The 22,185-nt window shown below is 35.4% G+C and overlaps 1 protein-coding gene across 3 annotated transcripts in view; it reads left to right on the top strand.

The window, feature by feature from the left end:
* The window catches only part of CHODL (chondrolectin), a 31,800-nt gene extending 9,866 nt beyond the window's left edge, over positions 1-21,934 (top strand). The window contains exons 2-6 of one of the 3 annotated variants that reach the window (XM_006145595.2): positions 8,777-9,086; positions 9,237-9,394; positions 14,773-14,859; positions 17,197-17,299; positions 21,716-21,934. In XM_006145595.2, coding sequence (XP_006145657.1) covers positions 8,777-9,086; positions 9,237-9,394; positions 14,773-14,859; positions 17,197-17,299; positions 21,716-21,800 — 743 coding nt within the window. In that variant the 3' untranslated portion in view covers positions 21,801-21,934. Of the gene's footprint in view, positions 1-8,776; positions 9,087-9,236; positions 9,395-14,772; positions 14,860-17,196; positions 17,300-21,715 lie in introns of those variants that run through there. The other 2 variants (XM_027770710.1, XM_027770709.1) reach the window with 2 other exon arrangements.
* Positions 21,935-22,185: the final 251 nt, after the last annotated feature.

Here is a 22,185-nt window from a genome sequence, read left to right as displayed (position 1 = left end):
TGCATACCCAAAATACCAAGAAGGAAATGAAGGAGAAGGGTTTGCATAATGTCCATATTTCCTAGGGGATGATTTCCTCACCTTCCCTCTCTCTGTTTCTGTCTCTTTCTGGTGAGCATTCACATCTTATGGCGAAACTCTTAAAAAAAAAAAAAAAGTAATAAGAACACCTGCGTCACAAGACTGCTGGGAATATTTTTTCCATCTGTTACCAGGAGAGATCGTGTCTTCCTAATTTACCCATAGGCATGAGTTGTGTGAGAAGTGAGGTCCTACATTCCAAATTATTCATGAATGTCAGATCATTATTATTGTCATTATGTCCATTGAACTAATAGTCACCCTCACTTTTTAGGTAAGAAAACTGAGACCAGAAAAGTTTAGGTTACCCCACATACCCACAATTCAGGTGTAGAGCTAGGATTTAAGGCTACATACTTTTGATTAGATGTATGAACTCCTAAGTCACATGGTACTTGATTTAAAATTTATTATTATTCTGCACGCTCTCTCTCTTTTTTGTTTTAGAGAGATTTTTGCTATAGGGTGCCTGCAATTGCTAGAGACACACAAAGAGACAGAAAGAGAAACAACCCCCTACAGGGGATGGTCACATTACAATGCCTTCTCTTCCATTCTCCTCTTGGGATTTTGGATGCACACACACATGCCTGGCATAAGAGTTATATCTCCAGACGTGAACCACCATCAGCCTTGTGGGAGTCTGTCACTTTAACCACTGTGTCATCTGCTGACCCTTTTGATCTCTTTTTTAAATATTAAATTTAAAAAAGTGAGTCTCAGGACCAGCAGGTCACAGTGGTTAAGGAGCTGAACTCCCAGATGGCTGTCAGTGGTTGGAGCTCTGGACCCGGTGGCTTGAAAACATGCCAGATGTATGTGCCTGTACACCCAAAAACCCAAGGAGGAGAATGGAAGAGAAGGGATTTTGGCATAATCATCTTCCTAGGGGGTGATTTCACACTTTCTCTCTCTCTGTCTCTCTTTTTGTTTCTCTCTGGTGAGCACATAAAAGGCTTTAAAAAAAAGTGAATTTCATCTTCTTAGAAACTTTGTGATATTTCTCAGCTGGAGAAGAAAGACTTGGTGCCACCACCATCCATGCAATGATCCCAAACTACAAGTTTGATTTTGTGTATCAGTGTAAGAGAAAGGATTCCAGCTATACTGAACTATGCAGTTAAGTGCATTATGTACTAGCTGTTGAAACATAAACGTTTAGTTTAATACATCTTTTTTGTGAATAAGAAAAATCCCTAAGAAGTTGGCATAATATTGAACACTGAAAGCAGAGCACTTATGATCAATAGCATTCTCTTTTGGGTTCAGAAGTAATAGCATTGCTATCAGAGGTCATGCTGCAGCATATAGTGTAGTATCAACATGTTTTTTTTTTTTTTTGAGAGGTTTTTGCTATAGGGCACGTGCACTTGCCAGACAGAGAGAGACAGAGAGACAGAAAGTGAGAAATCACCCCCCAGGGGGGATGGCCATACTAAAATCCCTTCTCCTCCATTCTCCTCTTGGGATCTTGGGCATGCACGCACACGCGCCTGGCGTGAGTTTTAAGCCACCAGGTCCGGGACGCAAATCGTGGTTGACTACATGGGAGTCCAGCGACATAGCCACTACACTAACTGCTGGTTCCAGTATCAACATATTTATCAGCATCATTTTGAAGTAAGGAGGAATTATAAAAAAGAAAAGTTACTGTGTGGAATTCTAATAAGATGTCCAAAATTCAGTCACTCTGGTTTGGGGAATATTTACTATGTAGATGCTCTTCTCTACAACTTTTTTGTTTTTTCAACAACTGAGGTAGATAGTAAGTAGAATGTTATGAAATATAATATTTCTTCTATGTTTTTATTGAGAGATATGGTATAAATTCCATACTCATCTAATATTGGCCATATAGGATAATACTGTAAGACATAAAAAATTTCATTACTTTCACAAGTAACTGAGCACTAAACTCACAAAGAAAAAACACATATAAGCAAAATAAAACTAATCAATGATCCTTCTTATTCAGGAAGAAAAGGCAAACTGTGATTTCATCAGTTTGGCCTTGCTTTTACATCATTGCCTAAAGCATGTAAATAAGGAATTTTCTTGACTAAGAAAAAAAGACAAAATTAACTATGGAAATATAGCAGAACTGTAAGTATGACAGTGATAACAATGTTTATTTTAGTAGGCAATATGAAGAATTATCTTTCAATAGAAGTGTGTATGCATATGTGTATAGTTGTGTTTGTGGGTATAAAACCTATAGGGGTGATTATTTCTTTTGATGGTTCTATAAAAGTTCAGTGCAGAAAAAAAATATTTAAATACTTTTAGATTTAAACATAATTAAGCTCCTGGAACACACCCAGAATGTGTTAACAAAAACAGGTAGAAGATGTCTTCAAAAAGTTCATGGAAAATATATATTATCAAAAATGTATACATTGATCTCAAAAGTGTGCCAAAACTCATATTTTAATTGCCCTTTTCCACTCACTTTTTGAAGTCCACTTGTATTATATGAGACTTCGTATTTTTCAATATGCTTGTAGAAATCTCAGTGGAAAAGTCAACAATCAAATGCTGTTTTCATTTACAGATGCCAAGTGACATTTACTAATTTATGGTTAGTATAAATGTAACCTTAGCATAATAAAAACTGCTATTTTGTTTTCAGAGTACTTATCTGTCCTATAAAATGTGGATGGAAGATTATATCTAAATGTAATGTTAAGAAGTAAAAGACAGGGAAACTTCCCATGTAATCTCACACAATGAGAATGTGGGTAATTGTAATTGTTCTCTAGGAAGATTATCCATTACAGAAGTGGGAAAGTTACTTCCAGATCTGCATTAACAGAACTTTTTCTGGGAATTAGGACAACATTTGTTTCCCAGCTGTTGGGGCTTCGCTGAGAGAGCAGCCAAGTGTGCTCAGCCGAACGGTGGTGAGAAGTTCAGTTGCTGCTCCTTCTGCTGATTTTACTGCAACTTGGACCAAAGTTACACAATAAGGTGGAAATCTGTAGTGAAATAGAATTCCATATAAAGAAATGCACAATGTCAGCTTTAACTGATTGTATATAAACCATAAAAAAAATTGTGAAATGTGTCTATAATTTCCTGAAAACTGCGATACTAAGTTTGAATTGCTAGTGACTTTACACTTGAAAATCTGTAGACACAGCTGATAGTCAGTACACTGTAGAGTTAATGCATCTGTTCCATTTGCTGATTGGCTGCTGTCCTCATCCCCTGAGAATCCCTTGTGCTGTCCAGCCATCATGGTACCACTCTCTCATCTAGGACCTGTGGCTCATTCTGCTACCTACAACCAAAGACAGATTGCTTAGCACAGAATGCTAAGGCTGACTATTATCCAAGGCCTGCCCAAGACTATTACTTATTTTAAATATAATCCCTTTCCACAGACTTTTTCTTATTATTATTTCTCTATAAACTAACATAGTGGTGTTAGGAATTTTCGCATTATGCTTTAAGCTCTCAAGCATTTAATTAGAAGTGTTACCTTAATTTTATCAACAAGTTAATTTTCATCACCAGTTTATAGAAGGTTTATTTGCCTATTTCTCTGATGAGAGAGAGAGAGAGACAGAATGAGAGGGATAGGGACACTTACCCCAGGAGACAAACCCAGGACCTTTTTCATTAGGTCTCATTGTGATAACATTGTACCACCTCCTGGCCTAAATCCTCACCATTTTTGTGTCCTTACAGTGGATAAATCAGTGCTGCATTTATTTTTTCATTTATTAAAGATAATGAACAATGACTTATAGCATACAAATCATACACAGGTAGCCCCTGACTGTGTGCTGGTTTTGTTACACATAAGTAATTTTTCACTCATTTCAATTTCTGGTATTCTGTTTTTTGTTTTGTTCTTGCAAAATAATTTCATTGGACTCATTTAACATTTCAAAGTGCTGGAATCAAATCTAAGATGGAAAGTTCTTAGAGCAAAAACTTGCACAACTTGAAAACTCAAGGGAATATAGTTAAGATACATTTGGAAACTTAGAGATATGTAAAGAATGTAATAAATGAAAAAAATGGAAACACAGCTTACTTCTAAAATAGAGGCATAAAAATATATGTTTAATGACATTGTAACACTATCATTAGGAGAAGTATTTTAAACAATGTAGTCATTAAACACCTAAAAATATATTAGAAAAAAATTTAAAATAATACATTAATTGTATTAGAGTCAACCATTGCAACTTTCATGATTATTTCTCAAAGACTACAGTTAGACTTTTAAATTCATTTCCTGTAGGCATTGATACTAATGTTATTTTTCTAAGTTGAATTACTTTACACTAAGAAATTAAGGCATAGTTTTACTGTTTTCTTATGAGTCATCTGCATAAACATTATTCTTGTTGGGATTAAAGACCTCCTTTCTACATAGTTAATGAGAAAACTAACAATTTTTTTTAAGTTTTTTTTTTTTTTTTTGAAGAGGTTTTTGCTATAGGGCACGTGTGCTTGCCAGACAGACAGAGACAGAGAGACGGAAAGTGAGAAATCACCCCCCGGGGGGGATGGCCATACCACAATCCTTTCTCCTTCATTCTCCTCTCAGAATCTTGGGCATACATGCACACGTGCCCGGCTGAGTTTTAAGCCACCGGGTCCGGGACACGAACTGTGGTCTACAACATGGGAGTCCTGCGACATAGCCATTACGCTAACTGCTGATCCCAATTTTTTTTTAGTTTTTGCCATAAGGCATGTATGTTCACCAGACAGAGGGAGAGAGAGAAAGAGAGAGAGAGACACTAAAAGACAGAGGCAAGCAGAGAGAGACAGAGAGAGGAAAAGTGAGAAATCACCCCTCAGGGGTGATGGCCATGCCATAATCCCCTCTCTTCTATTCTCCTCTTGGAATTTTGGGCACACACGCACACATACCTGGTATGCTATTCAAGCTGCTAGGTCCAATACTAAAACTGTGGTTGGGCATGTGGGAGTCCAGCACCTCAACCACCACACCCCCTGTTGAATCCTCACTAGTAATTTGTATGGGCAATCTGTTAATTTGTTTCTATTTTTTAATGTGTTGATCCTGGATCCAGATAAGTTAATTAGACAGAGGGGACCATGAGCTGGCTTGCTTTCATTGCTGTCATGGCTATTTCATTAATTGACTGTCCTCAGTTTATATGAAGCTAGTGAATATCATCACTCAAACTGCTGTGAAGTTAATGGCCTTCCTTTGGTTTCTGTTTCTTGCCTCTGAGTGCATCATAGATCATTAATTGTTTTTGTTTTTGTTTCTGTTTTTGTTTTTGTTTTTTTGAGAGATTTTTGCTATAGGGCGTGTGCACTTGCCAGAAAGACAGAGAGAGACAGACAGAAAGCGAGAAATCACCCCCCAGGGGGTATGGCCACGCCACAATCCCTTCTCCTCCATTCTCCTCTCGGGATCATGGGCACGCATGCACATGTGCCCAGCGTGAGTTTAACCCACCGGGTCTGGGACTTGAACCACAGTCAACTACACAGGAGTCCAGTGACATAGCCATTATGCCAACTGATGGTCCCTTAGTTGTTGATTTTAGGAGGAATGTATGTGATACACAATTCCAGTGTGGTATACTTTAATGAAGAGCACAAAGCTTAAATCATTTTTTTTTCACCTCTGTTTAAATACAATGACATTACTCAGACCCACCCCACTACTAACAATTTTTCTTTATAGGTTACTACATTAAATATGTAGTAATGCAGGCCTTTAACCCAGCAAGAATATATTCATGCAGATGAGTCTTAAGTAAGCAATAAAACTTGGACCAGCAGTTGGCGTAATGCCTGTGTCGCTGGACTCCCATGTAGTTGATCATGGTTTGAATCCCAGACCCGGTGGCTTAAACTCATGCAAGGCATGTGTGCATGCATGCCCAAGATCCTGACAGGAGAATAGAGGAGAAGGGGTTGTGGCATGGCCATCCCCCATGGGGGATGCTTTCTTTCTTGCTTTCTGTCTCTCTGTCTCTGTCTTTCTGGAGAGAGCATGTGCCCTATAGCAAAAATCTCTCAGGAAAAAAAAAAAAGCAGTAAAACTAAGCCTTAATTTCTTAACATAAAGTAATTTGATTTAACTACATAAACTAGTTGGTAGCCTGATTTCCAAAGGCAAACGTGAGACTAAGAAAGTATGAAGGCTATAGACAGCAGTTTGGAGATGAGGAATAGTTACAGACAAGGATCCGTGACAATTTTTGAGGTTGACAGCAAGGATCAGAGATAAACAGAAGAAACTCACAAAAACTGGAATAGGACCGTGTGAACTTGCTGGAGATTGTTTCTACAATCATGGTGCACATGTTTGGTGTTGAAAGGGAAAATTGTGGTCAATAGAATAATAGGAATTCCATTGCTGGTAGAGTTAGCTAATTCCTAAATATTGATGTACACACACACACACACTCACATATATACATGTATAAACATGTCTGTATGTATATCTCTGGATAGATAGATAGATAGATAGATAGATAGATATTATATATATGACTTTATTATGATCCAATTTGAACATGCATATTTGCAATTATGTCATCAAGTAACTAGGAAACTTTGTTCTTAATATCTAGGGATATGTTAAATTCAATTGTGAGAGATACTTATCAATCCTTTATTGCCTGTGTATTTAAGACTTCACTGATGTTGTTAGCAAAGAAGTAAATTAATGATGTCACAACAATGAAGTTCGATTAAAGGTAACTTCCTATTAAGTCTTGAGAATTATCTTAGGCTTTGTTTGTGGAACTGGCTAATGTCTTGAAACAGATTTATTTTCTCTCTATATATAGTGACTTTTAAAGACAAAAGATATCAGAGTAGTAGGTATACTGAGTACTGCAACTTATATATAAGCCTTTAAGAAAACAAGCACAGGGGCCAGCAGGTGCCATAGTAGTTAAGGCACTGGACTCCCAGATGGCTGCCCATGTTTCAAGTCCTGAATTCAGCAGCTTGAGACTCACACTAGATGCATGTGCTTTTATACCCAAAATCCTGAGACCTGAGAGGAGAACAGAGAAGAAGAGGTTGTGGCTTGGCCATTTCTCCTGGGAAGTTATTTCTCACTTCCCTTCTCACTGTCTCTGTGTCTTTGGCAAGCTTACATGCTCCATGCCAAAACCTAAATACACACACATACACACAAAATAAAAATTAAATTTTAAATGTCCCTTTCAAATTTTGAATATTCTGTTTATTTGCAGATTATGGACATTTGATTGTTCCCAAACTTCACTCCTAAGTAACATACCACAAAACAACTAATACCTAAGATTAATTGCAGGAAAAGGTAACTTTAAATAAATCTGGTTTTAAATTATTCTGAACTACAGAAGGTCTAAAACTGCAATGTTTTGAACTCACAAAGGAATTAATTTCATAGTCTGAGAGTGCATTTTTTAGGTTAAAGTTGAAGAAGTCATTATTTTTTAGGCTGTGTTTAATATATAAACATAACTCCTAGAGCTGCTAAATATTCATCATCTTATTTGTTTTGAGTTAATGGTTTAACTGTCTTTTGAAGATAAATTTGTTCAAATTTTAGACTACTCTGATCTCATCCAAATTATCAAAAATTGAAAATAATTATCCATTGCTGAGATTTTACTACCTTCTTTACTTTTTCCCACATTTAAAATGCATTCCTTTTTTTGGCAGGGGCGGGGAGGTTTTTGCTACAGGGCGCATGCACTTGGGCAGAAAGACAAGAGAGAGACAGAGAGACAGAAAGTGGGAAATCACCCCCCAGGGGGATGGCCATACCACAATCCCTTCTCCTCTATTCTCCTCTCAGGATTTTGGGCATGTACACACACATGCCCGGTGTGAGTTTAAGCCACCAGGTCTAGGACTTAAACTGCGGTTGACTACTTGAGAGTCCAGTGACATAACCATTATGCCAACTGCTGGTCCCTGCATTCCTTTTTAAAAAGTATATATCTGATTCAAATTTGGGAGATTTTGTTTGAAATTTATGACTTAGTCAAGAATATTTCTGTAAAATGTGAGAAAATGCAGTCCTAGGGATTGAAGTTCACACAGTATGTCCAATAAAAACCTAAAATTGGCAATAAGATTTTTTTCAAAGCTAGCACATTTTATAGAATTCTGTCACTACTGGTGTAATATATAAATTAATTGTTTATTGCTACAATTACCTTCATTGTGGCCTCTATTAACTTTTATTTAAATAGATTTGCTTTCAGGTAGACAATAAAAGCAAATATTTACACCTTAACTTTGCCCCTTTGTGTCTTCTTTAGAAGACAAATGGTTTTGTTTTACTTTACTTATTTTTAAAATTAAATTCTTTTTATAAATTATCTGCTTTTGATGACTTGACCTTTTAGCCCACATAACTATATACCTGAAATTCCTTTAGCAACTTTTTCTTGCCATGATAATTTGTTTATAAAACATAAATAGAAGAATTATTACTTCCCTTAACAAATATATCCATGAAGTACATTTAAAAGCTTATGTTCTAAGTTTACTGAGGAATCAATTTGCTTTTATAAATTAAAAGTAAGAGGTTAGAAAAATAAACCTTACAAAATGACTCAGTAAGAGAAATAGTCTTGATAGTCTATTTCCTGTTTTGAATGATTCTTTAATTTTGACTCTTAGCAGTGTTATAAATACAGCTCAGATAATCAATTTATGGGCATCTTTTTTCTCATTCTTCCCCCAGGCCAAAAGGTGTGTTTTGCTAACTTCAAGCATCCTTGCTACAAAATGGCCTACTTCCATGATCTGTCCAGCCGAGTGAGTTTCCAGGAGGCACGCTTGGCTTGTGAGAGTGAGGGAGGAGTCCTCCTCAGTCTAGAAAATGAAGTAGAACAGAAACTAATAGAGAGTATGCTGCAAAACCTGACAAAACCCGGAACTGGAATTTCTGATGGTGATTTCTGGATAGGGCTCTGGAGAAATGGAGATGGGCAAACTTCTGGTACCTGCCCAGATCTCTACCGGTGGTCTGATGGAAGCAGTTCCCAATACCGGTGAGTGTGGATCTTGAGGAGCCCTGATCTGTGATGTTCTGAGGGACTCAAATGAGTTAAAAAAGGGTTTTGTTATTTTTGGATTTTTTTTGCAGGCAGAAATCACTTGAAAGCACACGTCTAAATGTTCCTCTTAATCTCTATCTGCAGAAACTGGTATACAGATGAACCTTCCTGTGGAAGTGAAAAGTGTGTTGTGATGTATCATCAACCAACTGCCAATCCAGGCCTTGGGGGTCCCTACCTTTACCAGTGGAATGATGACAGGTGTAATATGAAGCACAATTATATCTGCAAGTATGAACCAGGTAAGAAGTATGGTAAATAGGTTTAACAGATTTTGTGCATATCTGCTTATATTTTACTTTGTCTTTAAGCTTTACTTCCTTTGGCTCTTTTTTTCTGCTACGAAATATAGAATCACTTTTGAGCTTTCATATCCCTCAGGGAAACCAAGCACCTTGTATGCTACAGAGAAAACTGCCCAGTGAGTAAAACAGGAAAGAGTAGATAGAAACATCTGGAAAGGTGTTACAAAAAAAAAATACATACATATTATTTTTAATATTGAAACCAAATTGTATTTTTTTAAAAAACTGACATTGTGAACAGTGAATATCTGTTTTAAGATATTGTAAACATTGGGACCAGCAGTTGGCATAATGGCTACGTTGCTGGACTCCCATATAGACAACCACGGTTCGAGTCCCTGACCCGGTGGCTTAACCTCACTCCAGGCACATGTATGTGCGTGCCCAAGATCCTGAGAGGAGAATGGAGGAGAAGGGATTGTGGCATGGCCATCCCCCATGGGGAGTGATTCCCAGCATTTGAAATAATGGCCCTTTAGTGAGCTTTCTTTTAAAATTTCCAACTTCCTGTCATGCAGCAAGTTGCATTGACTTGAACTTTAATACTGTGGTTTTCTATTGCAATAGTATGTTACTTTAAATAGGACAGCTCAAGTAAATTGTTATTTGACTGAAAAAGGGACACATTAAAACTCTTCATACTAATTTTTTAAAAATCCCCTGAGAAAAATCAAGTGAGATCCTAAGGCTTCCAGATTTTTATTTTCTATTTTTCTTCTCCTTACTGTTTGGAAGTGTCATTTAAACTCTTCTGAAAGGTTGTCGGCTTGACCTCATAATATGTATGCATGAAAGGTAATTATCATCAAGTGCTACTGCTTCTATCATTCTCTTGATATTACATGATTCCTTTTCTCATAAAACTGTAAAGCACAAGGGATTATTTGGATTAAATTTACCCTTCTCTTATATTTATCCTGCTCTTGAGTATATTAACCAATTTTTTTTTTTAATATCCCTGGTTAGTTCATTCTTTAACCCCTTTGATTGCTAAATCCATCATTATCTTCCTGCAAGTTTTGCAAAATAAGTCTGTCATGTACTTATGTTTTACTTATTTTTTTCTCCTGGAAAAATATGAAGTTGAGATTTTTTTATATTTTAAATTTACAACACTGTATATACTCCTGGAAAAATATGAAGTTAAGATGCTTTTATATTTTAAATTTACAACACTGTATATACTTAAAAGGGTTGAATAAAACAAAGAATACATTACAGCATATTCTTGACATAATATTGCCCTCTCCTTTCTTTAAGTTCTTAGACCATTTGTTTTACTTATTTATTTATTTTTGTATTCAAATTTACCCTCTTGTTTAGGACACTAGCAACCTTACAGTTTTTTTTATTTGTTTGTATTAGGTAACCTAGATGCATATTACTCTCCTAAGAGCAGTCAAGCTATGAAAATATTCTTTTCTTTATCTTTTACATGCTTCTCCAAACCTCAAATAATCTATATTTATTAACATGCTTTTTACATTTAAATTTTTTGAAGCACAGGCACAGTTGGATTTCTTAATGCACCCAAGATTGTTATTCTTTATTTTACTTTTTAATCTTTATTTTTATTTAGTTAACCTGCCTTGATCTTAATGTTTGTTTTGTAAAAGAAACTGGTTTGATTAAATTCTCTGGTTATGTAGTGATTGATTTTTTTTTAGTGATGAGGAAACTTAGTTAGAGGTCTATGAAGCATAGCTAATTACACTTATAAATTATAATGCTGATTATTTTGAACCTTATTCTCCAATTTAACTAAAGCTACTAAGTTATTTGATCTCTGTGTAGTGTTTCTGCTCATACACATCATCTAATATCATAATTAATGAATACAAAGTGGTAGCATGTTAACTTGCCTATGAAGAAGTTGAGTAATCACTTAAAAAGAATTATTTATTTAATTTTATTTATTAATATAATCATTTTAAGATATTCTATAGGGTACATGCACTCACCAGAGAAAGACGAGAGAGAGAGAGAGAGAGAGAGAGGGAGAGAGAGAAAGAAAGACAAAAGTAAGAAAGCAAGCTGCCAAGTTCAAGACTTGAACTTCAGCCTGCCATGTGGGAATTCAATGCCCTAACCACCATGCCCCCTGTTGATGCCAAGTAGTTCACTTTAAAGAGTTCTTAATTTCTGAGAGAAAAACATATCTGGCTTCTGAGTGGGAACTCTATATCCCAAGTGACAAAAGAGAGAATTAAAAATGAGTGATGTTGAGGGAACCAGCAGTTAGCGTAATGGCTATGTCGCTGGACTCCCACATAGTCGACCGCGGTTCGTGTCCCGGACCCGGTGGCTTAAAACTCACGCCGGGCGCATGTGCGTGTGTGCCCAAGATCCCTAGAGGAGAATGGAGGAGAAGGGATTGCGGCGTGACCATCCCCCCTGGGTGGTGATTTCTCACTTTCTGTCTCTATGTCTCTCTCTGTCTGGCGAGCGCACGCGCCCTACTGTGAAAATCTCTCCAAAAAAAAAAAAAAAAATGAGTGATGTTGAGAAAAGCAAGAAGATTTTGTTCCAAAATGTGCCCAGTGCAATGCCATGGAAAAGAGAGGCAAGTGCAAGACTAGCCCAAATCTCCATGGTCTATTTGGGCAGAAGACAGGTCAGGTCCCTGGATTATTTTACACAGATGCCATCAAGAACAAAGGCATCACCTGGGGAGAAGATATACTGATGGGATATTTGGAGAATTCCAAGAAGTACGTCTCTGGAACAAAAGTGATCTTTGCTGACATTAAAAAGAAGTTGGAAAGAGAAGAATTGATAGCTTTTCTTTAAAAAGCTACTAATGAGTAATAGGTGGCCACTGATTTATTTATGACAAAATAGAAATGTCTGACGTTTTTTATGTGTACCATATTTTAATTGATCTCCTACACCAGAACGCAGATCATGAATGACTGACAGGATATTTTTGTTGGATAGTCCTGATTTAAGTAAGACTGTTTAAGTAAGACTCACATAAGCTTAAATTAATATTGTTGGGTTTTAAAAATTTTTTGTAGTAATTTCAGTTCAGTAAGTGTTATCACTATTTGCCGTTTCCAAAGATATAATTGATAATTCATTAGTGACACTTGTCTTTCTACAAAGATTGTGAATACCATCTCAAAACAGAGATTATTTATTTATTTATTTAAGCTTATGTGTAACTGGTTATATGAATATATAAATGATGGAGAAATCCCTTCACTTCTCAAAACTGAGCAGGTTCACTTGGGTTTTAATTTGTGTTCATTAACCTATTAAAGTCAAAGACTGTAGATAACACACTGATGTCCCTACTTTATGTATTTGGTCATAACTGTGCCAATCTAATTAGAATTCCCTGTATCCAAAACACTGCCTTTTACTTACTGAAAGATATTTTGATGTGGTTTGTGTATGCTATCAAATAAAGAATATGTAGTACTTCATATATTTCATAAATGATTTGAAAGGTCAGATGCTTTTGAAAGTCAGTTTGACAAGATTTAGTAGCAAGTTAAGTTTTACCTTGAATTCTATTATCTAAGTCAAACTAAGTTATATTTCAGGATTGTTGGACAACTGTTCAAAACCGTATAGAAACTGAAGAACTACTGTATATGTGTGATTGATAATGGTGCTTTTGCCAATTTATTGAAAGGATTAAAGTAGAGGAGATATACTATCAGTATAGATTTGTAAATTATGCCATCATGAGATCTAAGATAATTAAAAATCTAATGACAGATTAAAAAAAGAGCTCTTGATTTCCTTTCCTTCGTTTTGTTACTGACCTGTGAATTACATATCTAATATTTTGGGTCTATCAATATTATCCAAAGACATTTTCATGGGGATGTTTCTAAATTTAATTTCTGTATTAAAATTGCCTTTTGTATTCTTATTCTTAGATATTAAAAATGTTGGATTATTGGAAAAGTCATGATGAATTTTAGCATGCATGTGATTATGTTTCTAACATTTTAATATTTAATTAACAATTTCATTAAAGTTTGCTGAAATTAATAAAAAACAGGTTTATGCTGATAAGTTGTATAATATTTGTATTACTTGTTTAGCAAATAGCCACCTATTATAATAGAATAAATTATGTAGAACAGTGAGTTTAAGGGCTGAATCTGAAACCTACAGGAGGTCACTAAAATGTCAGGGTAAAACCTATATACAGTAGTAATAAATATTACTACAGGATAGTATATTTTTAAAATTATTTTCATTAACTTTATTTATTTATTTATTTTTAGTTTGACCAGTGACGGGGGGAGAGAGAGAGAGAAAAGGGGAGAGAGAAAGAGTAAGAAAGCAATCCACCAGGTCTGGGGCTCGAACCACAGTCAGCCATGTGGGAGTCTGTGCCCTTAACCATCATGCCACTTGCTGGTCCCAGGATAGTGTATTATTAAACTTCCAATAAATAGAGACTATAACAACATAAAAGTAGTAAACATATTAGCATGCTTTTATATTCTAAAGACTATATAAGATGCTGCGTTTTCTTTTAAAATCAACTGACAAAAGTAAATAAGAGAATTACACTTTTGGAACATATATTAATACATGTGTTTTGTTCTTACTATTTTAATTTATCTTTATTGAATGATTTATTTAATAAATAATTCCTCAGGGGAAATATATAGGAAATAGATTAGTACCAGATCATGATCAGAAACTTCAACATTTTAAAAGAAAGTGTTGGTTAAAGAGATCTCATCTCATAAAACCAGGGAAAGATGCAACTTACAAGTTTTAATTTATTATTGACAGAAGTAGACTCCAATGGAAAGCAAGTCTAAAGATGGCATTGCTTGTGGAGGATGCAATGTGCTGTAGAACATTGTTGCTTGAGTTACCAGTTCCAAATGCAATTAGTGCAGTCATCTGCTGATTATTATTGCTAGGAGAAACCTAACTATTGCATGATATTAATGAAGAAATTGTCTTTGCTTGTCATTAAATTGTGTTCAATGTCTCACATAATGTTCACCAATTCATGCTCATCTTTGCTTAACTTTATACCTGACTTGTCGTTATTGCCACAGCAGGGTGTCATTGGTGCAAACCCAGTGTTCATTGCTAGATGAAGAGGAATTCATCAAAAGAGGATCTTTTATTCAAAGATAACTAACATTAACTTTGCAGTTAGATAATTTTATGTAAATTTAAACTCAGAATGTCTTTTATTAGCTGTAAGTTTATAGCTATGTTCAGAAATCAAAATCATAATTGTTTGGGTCTTATAATAAACTTTTACTTTTATCTGTCTGGATTCCTATTATTAAATCATTTTGTATGGTGCCTGTATTTATTATTTACAGAGATTACTCCAACAGTTCCTGTAGAAAAGCCTTCTCTTACAAATAAACCAGGAGACACCCAGGAAAATGTGGTTGTTACTGAAGCAGGTAATAAGTTCATATAACTTCCTTTCACTCATCTAATTTACTTGGAAAAGATAACAGTAAAAATTGTCAGCATTATTTTTAAATTCAAGACCTAAACACAGTTTTCTTGTCTTCCACTTATTTTATTAATATTTTTAAATTTTCAAATGCTACTATTTCAATATAAATATATTATTTCTTTAAAAAAAAAACCCTAATAATACAATAAAAGGATCTCATTAAAAGCAGAAATAAGACTCTATTTTCAAATGCTGCTTTCAAATGCTGCTCCAGGGTCACCTCTAATTGAAGGGGAAATTGATGTACCAAATATGGTTATGGAAGTTTATTTTTGAGCTAGGTTAGAAAAAATTATGCTAAACTAGTTTTTTAATAGAACTTCAGAATGTCACTTCAGTTGACTGTATTTGGTACTAAACTAAATTACACCAAAACATAAATATACATGGAATTTCTCTAAAAATTTGTAGACATAGGATGTTAATTGGCACATTCGATGTCTTGAAAACAAGGTGTGCTGGTAAATATCAAGGAATTGGCTGGGGCGGAGATGGAAAATAAAATAAAAGCCCTGATTTGTCGCCTTTGCCAGTTTCCTTGGTGTAAATATTCCTACTCTGGCCAGTTTCAGTCTAGCAAAATGGTATCACTAAACCCCAGGTTAGGAAGAGAGGCAAATAATGAGCTCTCAATCTAACTACTTTCAGCACAACACTGCTTGCATAGCTAACAAAATGCTAATATCCAAGGCAAATCCCATCTGAGTCAGCACCTGATTTCAATTGTCAGCTAAGGGCTCTTTGTAGCATTACCCTGTGCCAGTTGGACAGAAAAGTTTGTTTATCCTAGTTGCTTTGTGAAGACTAACCTGAAGACCTGAAGTCTCAAAATCTCTCAAAGGTCATCTAACATTCATAAAAATGAAGCAAATACTTTCTCTTTTTTTTTTTAGTATTATATATTAGGAATCATCATGACATTGAAAAGAAGAAAGGAAATATTTAAAATGCTTGAAGTGACCTGTTAGAGACTCAGAAGAGCAGATAGAAGATTAGTAAATTAGTTCCAGAATACATCATTGGGTTTCATGTTTCCTTCAGTTAACAAAGGAAGTGACATACAGTTGAGTTGAAAGCTTGCTCTGCTTCCAGGCCACTTTGACTTAAATTATTTAGTTTAGCTATGATAAGGACATTCAATTTGCAAGCTAAATGCATAGTTCTTCAATTCTAGTGTTTAGACATGATACTAAGACTTAGTGCTTTTTACTTTTTAGGTGCCTAGTTTTATAATCACTCAGAATTTCTCATTCTAATTACAGATATTAGTAAATAATTTCACTAGGAATAATTTTCCTCTTATCACATTGTATATATTTAATAAAGTCATTTTAAGCTGTGTGGGACTTCAGTGTTGCAGTATTTTGTTTTACTAAGAATGCCTAATATTATCAAGTGTGATAAAGCAGGATTAAAAGCATGATTCATCTTAGAATTTAATTAAGATCAAGTCTTTGTTCTTCTGAAATATTGTGTCTCAGGGTTATGATTGTATCATCAGTTAATATAGACATATTTCAGCTTAATCTCAGATACTCTGGCATGTTGTCATGACACAGAGCTTATTAGTTAGGATAATTATTTATCCAATAAGTCAACAATAATTTTAATAAAAAATATTTTTAAATAATCAGTGCTCGTTTCTCTGAGTTATGATTAAGCAGGATTAGTGGAGCAAGATAGCTAAGATTGCTAATATATTATGAAAACTAATCCATGCCTGAATTGCAGATTTAATTACAGTTTTAGAAGTATGGATAGTGAATTAAAGGCTGATCACCAGTACAATGTACTTTTGTTTTCTAAAATTTTACCCAAACATAAATGTGTTATTTCAGGAAATGGTTTAGTAATTTGAGAAGAATCTTGTCTAGAGCTTATTTATATATTTATTTATTTATTTATTGTTTTGGAGAGGTTTTTTGCTACAGGGCGTGTGCACTCGCCAGAAAGACAGAGAGACAGAGAGATAGAAAGCAAGAAATCACCCCAGGGAGGATGGCTATGCCACAATCCCTTCTTTGAATTTTCCTCTCGGCATCTTGGGAATGCATGCACACACGCCCGGCGTGAGTTTAAGCCGCCAGGTGCAGGACTCGAACCGCGGTCGACTACATGGAAGTCCAGCGACATAACCATTACATTAACTGCTAGTCCCTAGAGCTTATTTATTGATGATAATTCTGTTGTACCCTATTTTTTGGGAAAATTTACACATAATTTTGGTGTTAGAATATTTCCTTAGATATCTTTATGCACTAGGACTTTTCTTTTTCAGGCATAATTCCCAACCTAATTTATGTTGTTATACCAACGATACCTCTACTTTTACTGATACTGGTTGCTTTTGGAACTTGCTGTTTCCAGATGTTGCATAAAAGGTAAGGAATTTATATATGTAGCAACAACTTGAAAACCTTTAGGAAGGTTTTCAAAAGTCTTTTAAAATATTAGTATAAAATTAATTATTTTTTGAATTTGTTTTAAGAAAGTCCTGATTTTTATATCTGCCCATCCAAACCAATTGTATGCAATCTTCTTTTATTATACAATTTATGCAGTGGCTCAATTATTCCTCACAAGTCTATAAAGCAGCTACCTTTACATGTCTATTTGTCAGGAGAGAAGCTGGTAGTTTAGATGGATTACTTAGTATGCCTCAGGTTCCATAGATAGTGTGTATGGTGGATATAAAACTTGAATGTGTATAGGTTTATATCATATGCATTGTACTATACTCTCTTGTTTATTAGGTGTAAAATTAGTGCTAGACCTTTCTTCCTTTTTTATTTTTTATTTATGTATTTATTTATTTTTGATTTTTGCCATAGTGAATGTGCATTCTCTGGAGAGAGACAAAGAGAGGGAAAGTGAGAAATCACCTCCCATGGGTGCTGGCCATGCCATTGTCCCTTTTCTTCCATTCTCCTCTTGGGATTGTAGGCTTGTACACACACCTGCCCATGACTTTCACACTGCTGGGACAGGGCTCGAACCACGGTTGTCCATGCGAGAGACTAGCACTTTAATCACCACAACACCCACTGGCTACAATGCTAAACCTTTCCATTTTAATGTTAAGCTATATACAAGATCTGATTTTTTTTTTTTTGGAGAGGTTTTTGTTATAGGGTGGGTACACTCACCAGAAAGACAGAGAGAGACAGAGAGATAGAAAGTGAGAAATCATCCCATCAGGAGGGAAGGGATGGCCACACCACAATCCTTTCCCCTCCATTCTCCTCTTGGGATCCTGGGTATGTATTTACATATGCCTGGTGTGAATTTAAGCCACTGGGTCCAGGAATCAAGCCGCAATCAATTACATGGGAGTCCAGCGACGTAGCCATTACGTAATCTACTGGTCCCATAAGATCTGATTTTCATTAGGTGTACTTTGTGATACCTTTTCAAAATTCAAGTCATTGATTTACATTTCAAAGGAATCTTTTAAGAATTGGAAATGAAGTATAGTGGTAAAGATGGGTCATTTTTTGAAGGCGTCTTGCAATTATATATATGTATATATATATACTCATACACACACACACACACACACATGTGTGTGTGTGTGTGTGTGTTTGCTATAAGGCATGTGCATCCACCAGTGGCAGAGAGAGATAAGAGAGAGAGAGTGAGAGAGTGAGAAAGTGTGAAATCATCCCCCTTTCCAAAAGGGGATGGCCACACCACAGCCCCCTCTGCTCCATTCTTCTCTAGGGATTTTGGGCAGGCACACATGTGCCTAGTGTGTCTCTAACGTCAAAGCTGCTGGGTCTAGGGCTCCAAATGCACAGTTGGCTATGTGGGATCCAGTTGTTTTAACCAGCACACCACCAACTGGCCTGAAATAAATTGTACCTTAATAGCAAGATTTCTGGGGAGTATTCTGACTTTTTTTTCAGGTTTGTAGCAATTTATTAAATGTTAATGCTTCATCTACTATCCTATGAATATCCATCCTGCCTTTTAAAGTGTCAAATTACCTTGAAAAAATTATTAAAAACATTATTTGGACATTCTCATTTGTGTAGTAAAAATGACTAAAGTGCCAAGTAACTGAATTTTCTCTAAAACTTGTTCTTTCAAATACTATGTTATTATAGTAATTTTATTTATTCAAAGTCTCTTACATTTTTACAGCTTGAAGATCTGTGGAGTTTTCATTTGTTTGGAATTTTCAGAGTGAGAAAATAAACCAAAATAGAGCACCTTCAGTTGCCAAGATTATCTGTAGTGCTTCATTCATTCATTCTTAGATCCTCCCCTTTTCCTTTCTTCCAGGAAGGCAAGGAGAAATTTCATCAAAGACTCAACTCCATTATCATCTGAGTGCCTTGCAGAAAGTTTAAATTCCAATCTGGTACACATGATGGTTTCTGTCATTCCATGTCATGTTCAAAATAAGCTTTGTTTTCTTACTTCTTAATTGTTAAATGAAATACTAATTCTACACAGAAAAACACATTAGTAACACATTTTTACCTTTTAAAAACATCTACTTTGCTTCTTTTCTATTCATGTTAGATTACTTTTTAAAGTAATATTGATCTTATGTACTTGGATTAAAAAGCTCCAAAATAAGTATACATTTTGAGTATAGTATTTTACTGGAAAAAGCAGTTACACAGAAGTAAGTTAAATAATATTTTTAAATTGCATTAGGTCTGTAATGCCTGATTGATGGAGAGGATGAGATAGGAGAATGTATGTCTGTGGAGGCTGAGGCAGATGCTAAGGGCTAAGGATGGGGGTGTTCAGGACAGAAAGTAAATGATGGATGCAGTGAATAAGGACAGGCAAAGGGCAATGTTCCATACAAGGTCATCCTTGGGAAATCAGAGCATGGGAATCTAGATTTAAAAAAAGAAAGAAGGAAAGAAAAAGATCATCAACACATAGTAAGTGTATATATATTATAGGTTACAATGTGATACGTATTTTTAATTTCAGAGGATTTGTGTGTCAGAGAAACAGTTACAGAAAGCATTCCCCAAGAGGGCCTAGTCATGCCACAATCTCCTTTCCTCCACATCTCATCAGAATCCTGAGCATGTGTGCAGTTTGTTTAATAAGCCTTCTGGGCTGGAATTAGAACTGAGGTTGGCCATGAAGGAGGATCTGGCTCCCTTCACATAGCTCCTAATCACTGTGCCATCCCTATAGAGTGATTATGTGTATATGTATGTACTGATCTGATTTATTACTTTTTTTTTTAATTTGCCAGAGGATGCGCACAATCATGGGGGAGAAAGAGAGAGCGAGAAAGTACCCACTCCATGGCCCATGACTGTGCTGTAGTCTTTTCTCCTCATTTCTCTCTCCTTCCAGGATTTTGAGCATGCATGCATATGCACATGACGTGTTTTTCATGCCACCAATCCAGAAGTGAAATTGAGCAACTGACTATAGGGAATCTAGCCACTTTAACCTCCAGGCCATGGGCTGACCATAGTGTTATTCTGATACATGTATACCGTAAGTTATAATGTTCATATCAGGGTAATTAGCTGATCTCTCAGCTCAGACACTTATTGTTTGTGTAGAGAACATTCAAAATCCTCTTTTCTCACTATTTTGAAATACACAATAAATTATTTTTAACTACCATCACTCTGCTGTGCTGTGGAACACTAAAATGTGATCTTTCTTTCTAACTTTATTTTCATACCTGCTAACCAACCTCTCTCTAACTGCCCCTCTTCCTTGCAGTTCCCAGCTTCTGGTAACCACTATTCTACTCTTTGCCTGTATGAGTATGAGTTCAAGATTTTGAGCTTTTCATATATGGGTGAGAGCATTAGTATTTGTCTCTCCTTGCTTGGCTTATTTCACTTAACACAATGTCCTCCAGGTTCATCCATGTTGTGTGTATGGAGGTCTTCATTCTTTTTTTTATGGCTGAATATGTCATTATGTAAATATGCCACATTTTATCCATTCATCCATGAACACTTAGGTTGATATCATCTCTTGGTTATTATGAATAGTGCTGAAATGAACATGGGAGTGCAGAGGTTGCTTCAACATACTGACAGTGAAATCTAGTTCTAAACAAGTATTCTGGCAGAGGATGACTTGGGTAGAGTCAAGAATAAATACTTTTGCAGGAGCCTGAAAAGTGATCATTCTGTGAAAAGACAGAAGACAGAAGCACCCTAGGCACAGGCTGGAAATGTGGTTCTGAATTAGAAATTTGACAAGAGTGAAGTTTTATCTGAGACTTGGAGAAACTCAGACACTTCTAAGTTACCAAACCTGAATCTGCTCTTGAACTATTTTGGTTTCAGAGACTGAGCACACTTAAGTTTCAGGGTTGAGTGACCCAAGTATAGAGAAAACAAAAAAAAAAAACTGATAGGAGAAGGGGAAGAGCCAAGTTTTACATTTAGTACAATAACATCATTTTGATGAATTGATATTAAACTCAGCATATATTAGTGGCAGGATACTCTAAAAGTAAGATTTCAAAAATCATTAATCAAAGAATATCCAGAGGTTTATTGATAATTTTTTTTTAATTTTGTGTAAGACACATTTTTATCTGTATCTGTACTCTAACTTATGAAAAGTCAAACAGAGAATGATACACTATTTTTCATTATTTATGAGTTGTTTGTCATCATCACACATTGTAATAATCCAGAATTTTTTTTGTAGGAATGGAAAAATATGCTGGTGAGAGAAGAGAGACCATTTTATTACTAAATATATGAAGTATCTGCATTTGGACCAACACATGCCTAGCTTGATAAGAAGTTTCAGGCACTGAACTTATTTCTTCTTATTTCTTTCAGTAAAGGAAGAACAAAAACTAGCCCAAACCAGTCCACATTGTGGATTTCAAAGAGCACCCGAAAGGAAAGCGGCATGGAAGTATAATAATCCATTGTTTTGACTCCAGAAAAGAAAATAAGAGTATTCTAATTCTGGATCTGTACAAGGAATGGCAACTGAACATTAGTTTGGAATGGCTTAAAATCTCAAAGGATTTGCAAGATGAACTGTAAGCTCCCCCCGAGGCAAATATTAAAATAATTTTTATATGTTTATTATTTCATTTACAAAATATGCTCTGCTAATAATGGAGTAAGACATGCTTATTTTGCTAAAGGATGCATTCAAACTTCAAGTAAAGGGAATGGACCATGCAGATAAAATTGCTATCAACATATCAGGAATATGTGTGTTGAGAGCAGTTATTTTTATTTGTTTCACCTTTCATATGTTGTAATCTAGTTAGTGTAATGTAAATTGTATTGAAATT

The sequence above is a fragment of the Tupaia chinensis genome, unplaced genomic scaffold, assembly GCF_000334495.1.
Source record: "Tupaia chinensis unplaced genomic scaffold, TupChi_1.0 Scaffold000157_1, whole genome shotgun sequence".
NCBI classification, from domain to species: domain Eukaryota; kingdom Metazoa; phylum Chordata; class Mammalia; order Scandentia; family Tupaiidae; genus Tupaia; species Tupaia belangeri.
Note: the sequence above shows the minus strand (reverse complement) of the source record. Positions and strands in the feature narration are given on the sequence as shown.